This window comes from Thermobia domestica, chromosome 2 (genome assembly GCF_964235325.1).
Source record: "Thermobia domestica chromosome 2, izTheDome1.hap1.1, whole genome shotgun sequence".
Lineage (NCBI taxonomy): Eukaryota > Metazoa > Arthropoda > Insecta > Zygentoma > Lepismatidae > Thermobia > Thermobia domestica.
In genome coordinates, this window is record NC_137455.1 from 229,626,181 (window position 1) to 229,638,858 (window position 12,678).

The 12,678-nt window shown below is 37.7% G+C and overlaps 1 protein-coding gene across 5 annotated transcripts in view; it reads right to left on the reverse strand.

Moving 5' to 3' along the window:
- Positions 1-5,004: 5,004 nt before the first annotated feature.
- LOC145678401 (m-AAA protease-interacting protein 1, mitochondrial) overlaps positions 5,005-12,678 on the reverse strand; it is a 143,039-nt gene continuing 135,365 nt past the window's right edge. For all 5 annotated transcript variants that reach the window (XM_081748501.1, XM_081748502.1, XM_081748503.1 and 2 more), the window contains one exon: positions 5,005-5,348. In XM_081748501.1, coding sequence (XP_081604627.1) covers positions 5,110-5,348 — 239 coding nt within the window. In that variant the 3' untranslated portion in view covers positions 5,005-5,109. The remainder of the gene's footprint in view (positions 5,349-12,678) is intronic.

Sequence of the window (12,678 nt, forward strand, 5' to 3'; positions counted from 1 at the left end):
TCTATATCGTAAGCTAGCAGATTTTTTCGGCTGTTCGTGTTAGTGAAAACTTGGGCCATTTTCTTGGTTATTTCATTTTTACAGTGTAGTGCTTTTAGTTGTTATGTTTATTTATTATTATAGTTTTTCCTAGAATGAATCTGTTAAATTCATATTTGGAATTTCGTGCATCAAATATAAAGTGATTTTTTAAATATATACTTCCGTCGTGATGTTAAAATTTAGTTTTTAATTAGCTGCATTCTATAGTACTTGCAAAAGTTTTTAATATGCCGGGCACAAGTTGTGCTGTCGCAGTATGCAACAATAGTTTAGTGAAAACGAAAAAAGATGATCTTAAAATACATGTCAAATACTTTAAATTCCCCGAAGATGCAGAACTATGAAGACAGTGGATTCAACGTTGTAGGCGTGATGGCAAGTGGAATCCAGATTCGTGTAAAGTGTGTTCGGAGCATTTTGTTTCCAGCGACTTCGAAAGAGACCTTAAAAACGAATTATTAGGGCTGCCTCTCGTCATGAAACTAAAAAAAGACGCCGTACCTTCAGTTAATTTAGGGTTAGTTAAAAATGTATATAAAGAAAAACAATCTGAAGACCGCGCGAAAAGAAGCAATAAGAGACAATACAAAAGTTGTAGCAACTTTACTGCAGTCCACGGAAGAAATAGACTCTCTAGATGCTTCTATGGTTAATACAGAGGAAAAACTATAGTAGATGATTCCTCTATTTTCCTTCAAAAACAAATAGATGAATTAAAACATCAACTTTTACAGGAGAAAATGAATAACAAAATATGAAAAAGTAAACTTGAAACAACAGAAAGGAAATTAATCTTAAAAGAACAGCACTTTCAGATTTGCGAAAAGAACTCCTTCAGTATGGAAGTAAAAATAATTATCTTCGCGTGGTTTACGAGAAGCGCGTATCGGGATTGAGAGGGATTTTTACTGATAACCAAATTAAGATGCTAACAAATAAATAAAAACGTATTAGATGGACTGATGAAGACATTTCTGTAGCCTTTACGCTAAGGTACCTAGGAAAAAAAAAAAAAAAAAACCGCACGTATACCTTAGACAAAAACTACACTATCCACTACCTGGACTGTCAACTTTACAGAAATGGGCTTCAAAAATCGATATGAGAAGCGAGAATGGTATATTGGAACATATTTTATGTATGATGAAAGTAGCTGGATTAAATTATAAAGATACTGAAAAACTTACAGTTCTACAGTTTGACGAGATGGAAGTTAAAAGCGCTTATGAGTACGACCAGTCGAAAGATGAAATTATAGGCCATTCTTCAAGAATGCAAACTGTAATGGTCAGAGGTTTGTTCAAAAATTGGAAACAATTAGTCTATGTGAAATTTGATCAAAATATGTCTAAAAGTATCCTCGACAATTTGATTCTTCTACTGTCAGATATAGGCTACAGACTCATGGCATGTGTGTGCGATATGGGTGGAGCTAATCAAGGAAAGAATACGGGAAACGCATTGAACGAACTTATATAATACAAGTTGCAATACAAGAACACAGGAAAAAATACTTTTTCACAGATGCACCGCACCTATTGAAATTAATTCGGAATTGGTTTCTGGATACAGGTTTCATCTTTCCTGATGGCAGTTATGCGCTTATCCAGTGTGATAGTCATGAAATTAAAACTTGTTATAAATTAACTGAAAATCACACAAATTGTGAAGGTACGGAAAGGATAAATGTAAGAAGAGTCGCAGAATTGATGTCGCACATTGTTGCAGCAGCTATTCATCACTTTAAACCTGGAGATGATCCTCAGTTGGCTGAGAACACTGCAAATTTTATTGAAACCGTTAATGATTGGTTTGATATTATGAACACATATGTTCCATCAGCTTCAGATCTGCCAACTAAAATGGGATACGGAATCTAGCTAGAGCAACAAAATGCCGCATTAGATAAAATGTATAATACAATTAGTACTATGTTGTGTCGAGGCAAAAAGAACATGCAAGTGTTTCAAGCAGCCATTCTTGTGTCCATTATATCCCAGAAACATCATCTCTCATGTGTTCGGAGCATGGGAATTGGGAATTAAGTATGTTCTAACATATCGTTTAAATCAGGACTCTTTGGAAAACGTGTTTTCGCAGACTCGTTCCCATGGAGGACTCTATGATCATCCTACAGCTTTAAATGCATTAAACAGAATTGGAATGATTATTTTAGGCAATAATCCTGGCGTACTGGAAACTAACAAGAACACAAATACTGTCGAAAATGAAGAATTTATTTCAAGCAAATTTCTTTAAAAATATGGTGTTGTATGTACTGATGAAATGCTGAAGACAATGACCAAAGACGAAGATGTTCTTAAGTGAAGTGTGTGATATTGAGACAAAATCAGCAATGGAAGAAGATGGACTGGAGTATATAGCAGGTTGGCTTGCAAAAAAAACTCATTTAAGTAAACAATACAATAAAAATATTCCCGTTCATCACTCTTCACCATCATGGATTCAAAGCTTGTCTCATGGCCATCTCACACAGCCCACTGAAGAATGACTTTCGTGTGTAAAAGATATGGAAAAACAGTTTTCATTGTACCATGGAAGAACAGTGCGTAGGGGAAAAGATAGCATGAAATCTCTGAAGGGAATTATTTATGGGAATAGTGCTAATGTGGATTCTGCAATAGTGACTACATTTGTGCGAATAAGAACATTTGCCAGAATTAAGTTTTTGAATAGTTTGGCAAGACAGAAAAATGTTAAGGCTTCTGTAAAAAGAGACGGAAGCTCCAAGGACAAACGGAAGAAAAAGATCAGGAAACTTGTCTAATGAGGTAAGGTTTCTAACATTATATTATCGTAGAACACAATTATTATAAATTAATTTTTCGCTCGTTATTCTCTGTAGTAAATTACAGACACTTAAGGTTGATTCTGCATGCAAGCAACAAAACAATATTTTACTATATATCGTTAATTCCGTATAGGATTTCTCACGCGAAGACCCTCTTCCTTATTCTTAAGCGTTAAAAGAGCAGACGACATTTTTTTTTTTTTTTTTGCGCGCTTCATGGGTCCATGGGTGACGTCATTCCGAAACAGCCTATGACACTGCAGCATGGATAAGAGGCAACCTGTTCTCTAGTAACCTTGGGGTCCTTTGTCATTTCGAAGGGGGCCACAGCCCCTACAACCTTTTTCTAGCAAAAACGACAAAACCTGTATTTCCTATTTTGAAGCCATCTTTGCATCGGCAGAGTTTTATTTCTTTAATGTGACCCTTTAAATCAAGCAGACTCTTTTATGAAAAGAGGCCTCTTGCCCCCCTTAACCTATTTTCCGAAAGAAACAAAAAATACGTGTCGATATATTTTAGGTCTAGTATATATGTGCTAAGTTTGAAGAAAATCGGATAAAGAGAAACCCTTGTGAAGCTATCTCTTTTACTCTTTCACTTTTTCGACGATGGTTTTTTGTCCCAAAGTCTTCAATTCCTCTTCTCGTGGGCAACATTAAAGAAAACCGAAATATTTTTTGCCAGATATAACCTTTCTGCTTGTAATGGTATGACCTGAGCGATAATAAGTTTTTAATTTTTAATCTTCTACGAGATAATTATTATTATTATTTATTATTATTACTATCGTTATTCCTGAAGATTTGATAGTTAAGTATTGAAACATCCGAGTATTCAAATATCTTGAATATAATAAAACGTGTGTCATCGTCGATCAATCGCCACCAAATATCCTAAAGTAAAGTAAAAAAAAAAAAAAAAAATAAAAATAAAAAAAAAAATAAAAAAAAAATAAAAAAAATAAAAATACAAAAATGCTCGACGTAGATTTGATCCAAGAACCTTCAGATTACTGGTCGAGCGCCTTGACCACTGAACCACGATCACTACTCGATAAATGATTTGTCTTTAGTCTGGTTACGTTAGGTTTCTTTGCCTCCGCTCGCAAGGTTGTATGTTATTTTTCTTCGTTTCAAAACTTCTCTCGTATTTCTTTTATGATGATATAAGTGAATAATCTTCGGCAAAGTTTATATTAATAACTTGAGTTGTTCTTAAACCTTTGGTTCACAAGGTTGTTTCTTCCCCATACGAAACTACAGATGAGAGAGATTTAATTCTCATATTCTGCATTTGTTTCAAAGCAGTCGCCATTACCTGATCAATGACTTGGGTCCGCCGCGATACAACACACCTCTTCCCTTGGTAAGTCCGTTCCTTTTTATTCCTTGATGTTTCTATTCTTTTTCTTCCTGTTTTTAACCTCCGTGACCAAGACTCTAGGGAAGAGTCGAAAGCTTGGAGGTATAAAAATTCAGGAATTGTAGAAATCTGTAAGTAGAATGATAGAATTCCTTATCGTGGTTTTGCATATCTCAGTTCGACGTAGTTGGTAACTATATCCAAATTCATTTCATACTTTTCATCCGTTTTCCCTTGATTCAATAACACACAAGAGGACTTGCTCTTTTATATAATACAAGTAGATTCTATACAAGTTCGTAAAGAAAGAGTACTGTAACGTTTTTTCAGATAAAATCTTAACAGTGTCTGAAATGCATCTTCTACAAATTTAAAAACTACAGACTGACTTACAAAATATCGCCTATTCAAACTATAAGGGGCAGAATATTGATCAATTTGAATTTTCAACGCTCATTTCATGAAAATTCAAGCTATTTTTCCAATTTTGTAAACAAGCCAAAAGCAATGATGCTTTAGCATTATTTAGGAGCAATGTGATCAAAAGGAACAATGAATGTGTGGTTAAAGGAAGGCGCTGTTAACACTATTTTAGGGACGCGTTAGACCTCAGAGAAGAATCTTAAACGGTTTATCTCTTACGGCACAGTTCTTGGACACTTTTCAACTTGTGACAATTGTCTGCCAGATAGATTGTGCATAGTTATAATCACATTAAGTTAAAGTGAAATTTCGTATTCCCTTAAGTTAAGTATGACATCTTGAAGTAATTAAAACACAAAACATAAAAACTGAATGAAAGTTTTATAGATTTGACAGCAATGTAATACATAAAACAAATTCAGTAAGCTATGCTATGCCCACTATGCTTTATTTTATACAACAATTCGCTAAGCAATGAAGTCTGCTGGTTTGAAATGATTTGCAACATTTACTATCCACTCTCCTTCCACTCCCTTCGTAAAGTCTCTAATAAAGCGATAATTACAAACATATATTTTATCCTGATACTCTGATGCCATTGTCAGTGGGGAAGAAGGCACAGATTCAGCTTTCTGTTGAATATCTTGTAAACCCCGAAGAATGTGATAACACATCGTAATTTCCACAAATCTCTGATGTTGGTTTCCTGAAAAGACAAGAAAAATTATATATATATATATATGGTGTATTTTAACGTGAGACTGCATCACATCTGGAGAAGTAAACATCGGATGAAGAAAAGAAATGTTTGAAAAAGAAAGATATTATTTTAGAGGAGGAAATTGAACTGTGATAAAATTAGCGGTGTGAGCTTTGAACATTTAAATATGGACCACAATTTTTACTTCAGATTCGGATTCTACAGGAAAACAAGTAAACGTTACTCGAAAATGTTTTTCAAGTCGTCATAAGTGGTGCTGTAATCAGTAAAAACTAGCTTCAGAAAGGTCTCTTCAATTGGGAGCCACCACATTCCATTCCTGAATAAATTTGTGATAAATTTTTCGTCTTAAACGTTCACCCGACTCGTGACAGGTAGAATGGAAGATTGGTCTGCATTCGGTTTGAATTCAGATAATTCAAATTTTCCAATGCAATTAGCTGTAGCGTGCGATGATAACTGTAGTTGGCTACCAAGCATTTTATTCGATACATCTCTCCGTGGTTCCCGCCTGTAGTACCTTAGAGGGTATACGAATATTTTTATATTTGATATTTTGTATGCATGAGATATTTATGGTACGTATCTCCCGCATGAGAGATGCAAAGTACGGTACAAACATAAATTACCAAAATGTAATTAGTATTTTTAGTCGTTTATTTTTGTCCCGTATTTTATGTCAAAAAATTTAGTAAACAAATTTCATGGCTGTATGCCGAACGTTTCAAAAGAAATGCGTAATAATAAAGAAGGACTTTACAATAAACCTATGTACACCGTGGAGTAGAATTACTCACGGCTCCACCTTAGCAAATTTCAACTTCCTAGATCAAAACTATGTTTATCCCCTCTTCTCGTCCTGTTAGATTTCGAATTTTACTATCCATTGTCTAGAGTATGAGGAAAACATATTTTGCAAATTTTAATCACCTATACCCAGCTGTTGTGGATATCTATCTGGTAAACAGTGAAAAACAGTCTAAGGCTGCTTCCCCCTTAGGCTCACTTCTCTAAAACTCCATCCTATACTCAGCCTAAGATTCGATGACAAATCTATACAAATTTCAAGTTCTACACTCGAAGAAAAGGTTTAAAGTACCTTTTTTACCTGTAGAAGTGCCATTTCATAATACTATACATCACCTTAGGTCTAACGTTCAAGGGAAACATTTAGTCAAAATTTCAAGTTATTGTGCTAAAGAGTTCCGAAAATCTGGTAAAAGTCGAAGAAAATGTGCAACGCCCCTTTTTGACCTAGTTTTTTTTTTTTTTTTTTTTTTTTTTTTTTTTTTTTTTTTTAACTGTCTAGGGCAGGCACGGATTTTAATACAGGTCACACGATTACATGTCCACCCATTACCCAGAAAGAAGTGGAATTAAGAATATACAAATATAGTAGGACGTCGATAATCCGAATGCGATCCCTAGAAGCTTCTTTACATTTTGTCTTAGCGCTAGCGATAGGGTTGTCCGTCGGCGTTGTATGAAGTCAGTGTTTTTACAAAAGCTCATTCATATGTAATCGTTTGTCATACATATTTTTATTTTCCCTTAAGCCTATACAAGTTAAGTTTTAAGAGTGAGTTACAAGAACAGTGTAATTTAGTGTAGTCCGAGTAGTTCTTCAGAAACATTAAATGTAACTAACCTTACGCACGATATTGTAATTATTGTACGTACTGTATAACCACTATATCGATAAAAGAGAATACCGTGCAGAATAATTAACCCGGCAACACATAGGCAAAACCATACACTTTAACACATAGTGCGGTGCTGTGGCACCCCAGACATGTTTTTTTCATTGTTTTATAGTTTCCTGGAATAAACGTAATATATAAATGTAATAAATGGATGTAATGGCTTGTGAGAGAAAATATTTAACACCACTGCTTCCATATCATGCTTTACTTCTTCGAATACCTACTGGGGAGTGGTAGTACCCCGCTATGTTTCCGAGTCAAGCCTAAATGGCATTTACGAAAATCCGAACTTCCTGCGGTCCCAATTAGTTCGGATTTTCGACTTTCTACTGTACATTGACTGATACATTTTTTTAAATGTGTTCTTTTACAGAGGTTGATTCATTTATATTGAGAAGAATTTGAATGTGCTACTTACCTTGAAAATGTTTTGTTTCCATTACCGATGGTGTTCGATCTGCAGGCCACCCCTAGTGATTATTGCCTGGCATCAGAGTTTTCATTGCAGGAGACTGTGTTGCAGCTGAACCATGGGTTTTGCATCCCACTCCTCTTTAAGGATTTTCATAAGCCGGAGACGGTGCGGACTCGACGATGGTGTAGGCGCCACTTGAGGAGTCGAAAAGCAGAACAGACCATAGGACTGGCATCCGAACTCTTGACGGAGATGTCCAAAAATGTAATTGCTGCAATTCCAGTCTCCTTTTTTCATACAACGATAGAATTCCAACGATGTTTTCATCGTGTGGCTGGATGGCAGTTCAACCTGATTTGTCTTGTTCATACAATGCTGGGATTTGAATCAGGTCATGAGTCTGGCAGCACACAGCATTGACTTTCACGTTTTACTCCATATTTCGGAGACGCAGTTTGCCCCTTACGAGAAACCGGCCACAATCATAAACCCTTTTGGGAAACTGTGCACTGGAGGAAGAACGTGCTTCGACTTTTCCGTCAACAGACCTGTATGTAATGGCACGAACTTTACCACAGTCTGTGAGGTAATTCCACGCCTCATTAAGGGTAACAAGAAACTTCCACCGATCACCGGTGAGATGATGTTCATGCAGCCTCCAGTAGTTCCTTTTTCGCTCAGCTACATGACATTGTTTCAGGGCGTGCACACTGCTCTTGCGAACGACCATGGGATGTGGATCCCAGTGGATGGCGCTGCTATTGTCGCCTACGATGTGCGACATTTGCTGGCCATTGCACGTTGTGTGGGGGTATTTTCGCATGCCAAACACCGAACCTTACACAACAAGGACGAGGTCCTCTTCACGGGAGGCCGTTTCTAGCTTCTCGCGTCAGCGTAGTAGACCCAGAACTCTTTGCGTTTATTCCTACATATGGTTCACAGTAGTACGACCTACACGAAAATTACGCACTCGATACATTTCTACGATGCGCGATGCCGTGAACTTAGCATTGGAACTCCTCCACAATTTTATTAGTTTTGGGTTTATCAGACTATACTCAACCACACTGCTCTACTACGTGACTAACGAGATACAGTTGCTTGCTTCGTGACAATCTCACGGCAATGGGTTGCGCAACCGCGGTACAGTTGCACCTTGACCTCAGTTCAATAGAAATGAATCAACCTCTCTATAACGCCAGATAAACCGAGCCGAGTTTGGAACTGAAGAGAACTGTGATTTTTACGTTCATGAGTTAGATGAAACTTGGAAACATAGCATGGATGCGGATTTCGAATCGCATTGCTGTAATAGTGTCCCTACTTTAAGAACTGCGGAAGATGGGGTAGTGTTACGAGTAATTCTATTGAGAATGGTCGCAGTAATATTGAGACTTGACGCATTTAGCGCTGTGTGCTGTCAACCTCCCTCTGATGTCACTCTCCTGGAGCGGGTGGTGGAGCTCTCTGTCGAAGAAAAGTTTAAACGAATAACTAGAACGACAGAAGTAGCCTCCACCTAGTGTCCCTTGCTTTTTTACGAGGACTGCTGGAGAAGTTTCTGCAAACTGCTATTAAACAGCGGGGCTAATGTTCCGCTATTATAAAATGCGGAAGAATAGACCTCCTATGTCAAAATTATTTTTGATTGTTTGATTTTTTTCAGCACTCTGAAGAACCATCTCGGAAACTGCTGTTCTTAATGCGTCAACAACTGCTTCAGGCGGCACACATCGATCACCTTGCCTCTAATTTTTCATGTGTGGGAACAAAAAGAAGTCATACGTATTAAATCAAGTGTGCATGAATAATAAGTAAGTAATTCGGCAATTTTACTAGAAAAATAGTTTTGTGTGCTGAATGGGAATAGGCGTTCTTGTGGTGAAGAATGTTGCGACGATTTGGATTTGTTTTATGCAATTCACTGATAACCTCTGGCATACAAATTGTTGTATATCACAAAGCATTTATAGTCCTTCGTTCTTCTAGAGCTATGGTTACCGCATGTATAGGATAAACGAAGAAACATGAAAGTGGAGTGCTTTTAGTTTCTCTTTGTATAATATATCTAAGTTTCGACCCCTCGTACACTCAGGTGACCATGCAAAATTGTATGTAATGCTTTCATGTCAATGTTCAAGGATGTGTGAATCTCAAAATGTGTCAAGTGCTGATCTCTAATCATTACTGGCAACAACAGATGCAGATGGACGAACTTTCACGCCCCCCCCCCCCCCAAGAACAAAGTAACCCTTCTGGGATGTTTGAGAGGAAATGGCTTACATGTTATTATAAGATAATTAATGAAATACTTAAAAGGAGAAATATTTTTTAAAAGGAGAAATTACTTACATTGTACACCTGTAAATGAAATATTTGTTTATAAAATATAAACAAAATTGTCTGAGCCGTTTATTAAATAATCATCGAAAAATACCTTACCCTTTTCGAACATTTTCTAGAAAAATGACTTATAATGTGTTAAGGAATGTTAATGGTATATTGATTTATAAGAGATAAACAAAATTGTTAGAGCTGTTGCAGAGAAAATCGCAAATTTTGGTTTTCAGTTTTCAGTAAACTACCCCTACTTTTAGGGATAGGAGAAAAATTCGAAAAGCACTCTCAGAAATTCTAAAGAATCTTAGAAAATCCTTAAGTTTAAATTTTGATCTGGATACGTTGAACGATACGGTCTCCAGGCGAGTGTATATACTCAATCGTGCTATTCAGCCGGTTTGCTAGAACCGGTTGTTAAAATATTTCCAGTTCGCAGAACCGTTTGTTATACCCAGACACGACAGTAAATTTTAGCCTGTTATACCCAAGATCAGTAAAATTTAGTTCAAGTATTTTTGTTTTTAGAAATCCATACAGCCACAAGGTTAAGCTTTATTTTTTAATGTCAAATCCTCAGATATTAAGAATGAGAACTAGGATTACATGAGTGGAGTGATAATTATTATTTATATTTGAAACGCATATATCGGGTGATTCCGTTAGTCCGTACCAGGCCTTTAAATCGAAAACGGTCCGAGATATGTACAAACTGAAAAACACGTATCCCATTAGTTGCAAAGGACAACAGAGCGAAGTAAAAAGTTTCATCCCAGGGTCCCAGACGGGGTCCAACTCAAAATTGTCAAATGGAAAGAGGGGTCAAGTGGTATATCGCTTGAAAGCTCTTGTAAAAAGAAAGAAGCTACATCAAGTCCCGATTCTCTACGATCACCCTATGCAAAATGGTGGCGGGTCAAAATGTCATCAAATTTTGCATTGAAAACAATATGGCCACCCCTATAAATCTGAAACGGGCAGCCAGACGGAAAAAGTAAAAAACAAGTGTCACATGATGTTCAAAGAACAACAGATCGAAGTAAAAAGTTTCGCCCCAGGGTCCCAGACGGGGTCCAACTCAAAATTGTCAAATGGAAAGAGGGGTCAAGTGATATATCGCTTGAAAGCTCTTGTAAAAAGAAAAAAGCTACAACAAGTCCCGATTCGCTACGATCACTCTATGCAATATGGCGGCGGGTCAAAATGTCATCAAACGTTGCATTCAAATGAATGTGAAAAAAAAAAATATATTCCAGTGGAATTGGCGGTAAAATTGCTGGACAGTGCCCGGTAGCCCTCTTGTTGTGTTGTTCATCATAAAAACACATCAGCGAGTGGTGCACACAGCCGAAATATTGAGTCAATGACAGTAATCGGTCGGGAGAAAACAACTGTTTTCACTTTGCTTGCACAGAATTCTTCGAGATGTGGAACGAGACAAGCATGCTCTACCAATGTTTCCTGCATCTGTTTTGTAAGAGGTCTGGGGCTCTTCCCAGATCTTGACCTTGGTGTCCGCACAGGATGTGTGTTTGAAAGCCGTTTGTCGGTAGTTGTGATGTTGCTTCTTAGGGTGGCCTCTTCATGGGATCAAGGAAATTGAATACTGTATCCTCCCGACTGGTTACTGCAACGGACGAAATATTTCGGCTGTGTGCACTACGCGATGATTTGTTTCCATGATGTACTCTCCAGGGTACAGCAATTATACGGAACATTTCCCTGGGACATGTTGTTTTGTACCATTTGCCCGCATTCAGCCCAGAACCCAAAACGGCGGTATAAATAGATCTGTATTCTGGACTTGCCGTGTGCTATCCAATCCCCGAGTGTCACGTTGAGACCCTCCGCGTTCTTGTGTTATTTCCGTTCGAGAATGCATTTTCCCCCCAAATCCCGACCTAGGTTTGAATGATGTCACAGCCTGGTTCGTCTGTATACCTATCTTAAGCTCAGTGTTCCTCAGTAACAATAGGCGAAAATCGGATTGACGCAAGGTTCCAGCCCTGTCCTTTTCTTCCCTATGCGTCGGGTAAAAGTGAAATTCATGAGACATTAATGTCGCGAATCGTATAACTTCAAATGAAATACCGAAATGAATAAACATACACATCTTTGATAACGATTACTGCAACTAGATTGTGCTGTTTGCTGGTTTATATTTGTTGTACAAAGCATACGCCTTTCGAGAGAAACAGTCGTAGACAACCTTGAATTGAAAGGCACGAACGTGAGGTACGCTGGAACACAGTTTGTTCCACAGTAAGTTGAGCAGGGTTTGCTGAAGGGTCGTTAGTACGAATTGTAGTTAAGTACTTGTGCTGTGCAAAAGTAATACACGCTACGAATTGCGTTTTGTGTGTGTGTGGGTGTGTGTGTGTGTTTGTGTGTGTGTGTGCGCGCGCGCGTGTGTGTGTGTGTATGTATGTGTGTGTGTGTCAGAAGGCTTCCATTTCATTGTAGAAGGTGACACGTACTACCCTAATATCGTGTGTTAGTGCAGCGTCGGCTAAAGATAGCATTGTATTGGAACAATGCCATATACGAACGGGAGGCATTTGACATGTTAATGGTGTTAGGGGAATGTAGGCAAAACTATAGAGCTGCAGCCCGACTTTATAACGCAAGGTTCCCACAGCGACAATTTCCCACAATGTACTTTGACGGTTAGCAAATCGTCTGAAACAAACAGGGCGCATACCTTTTCAATATGGGGGTCACAAACATGCTCCAATTGTAGATGACAACGATGTCGTTATTAATGTTTTGGCTGCTGTCGAAGTACGTCCTAATGCATCCTCAAGAGATATTGCCCGGGATCGCGGAATTAGTCAAACAAGTGTACTGCGTATACTGT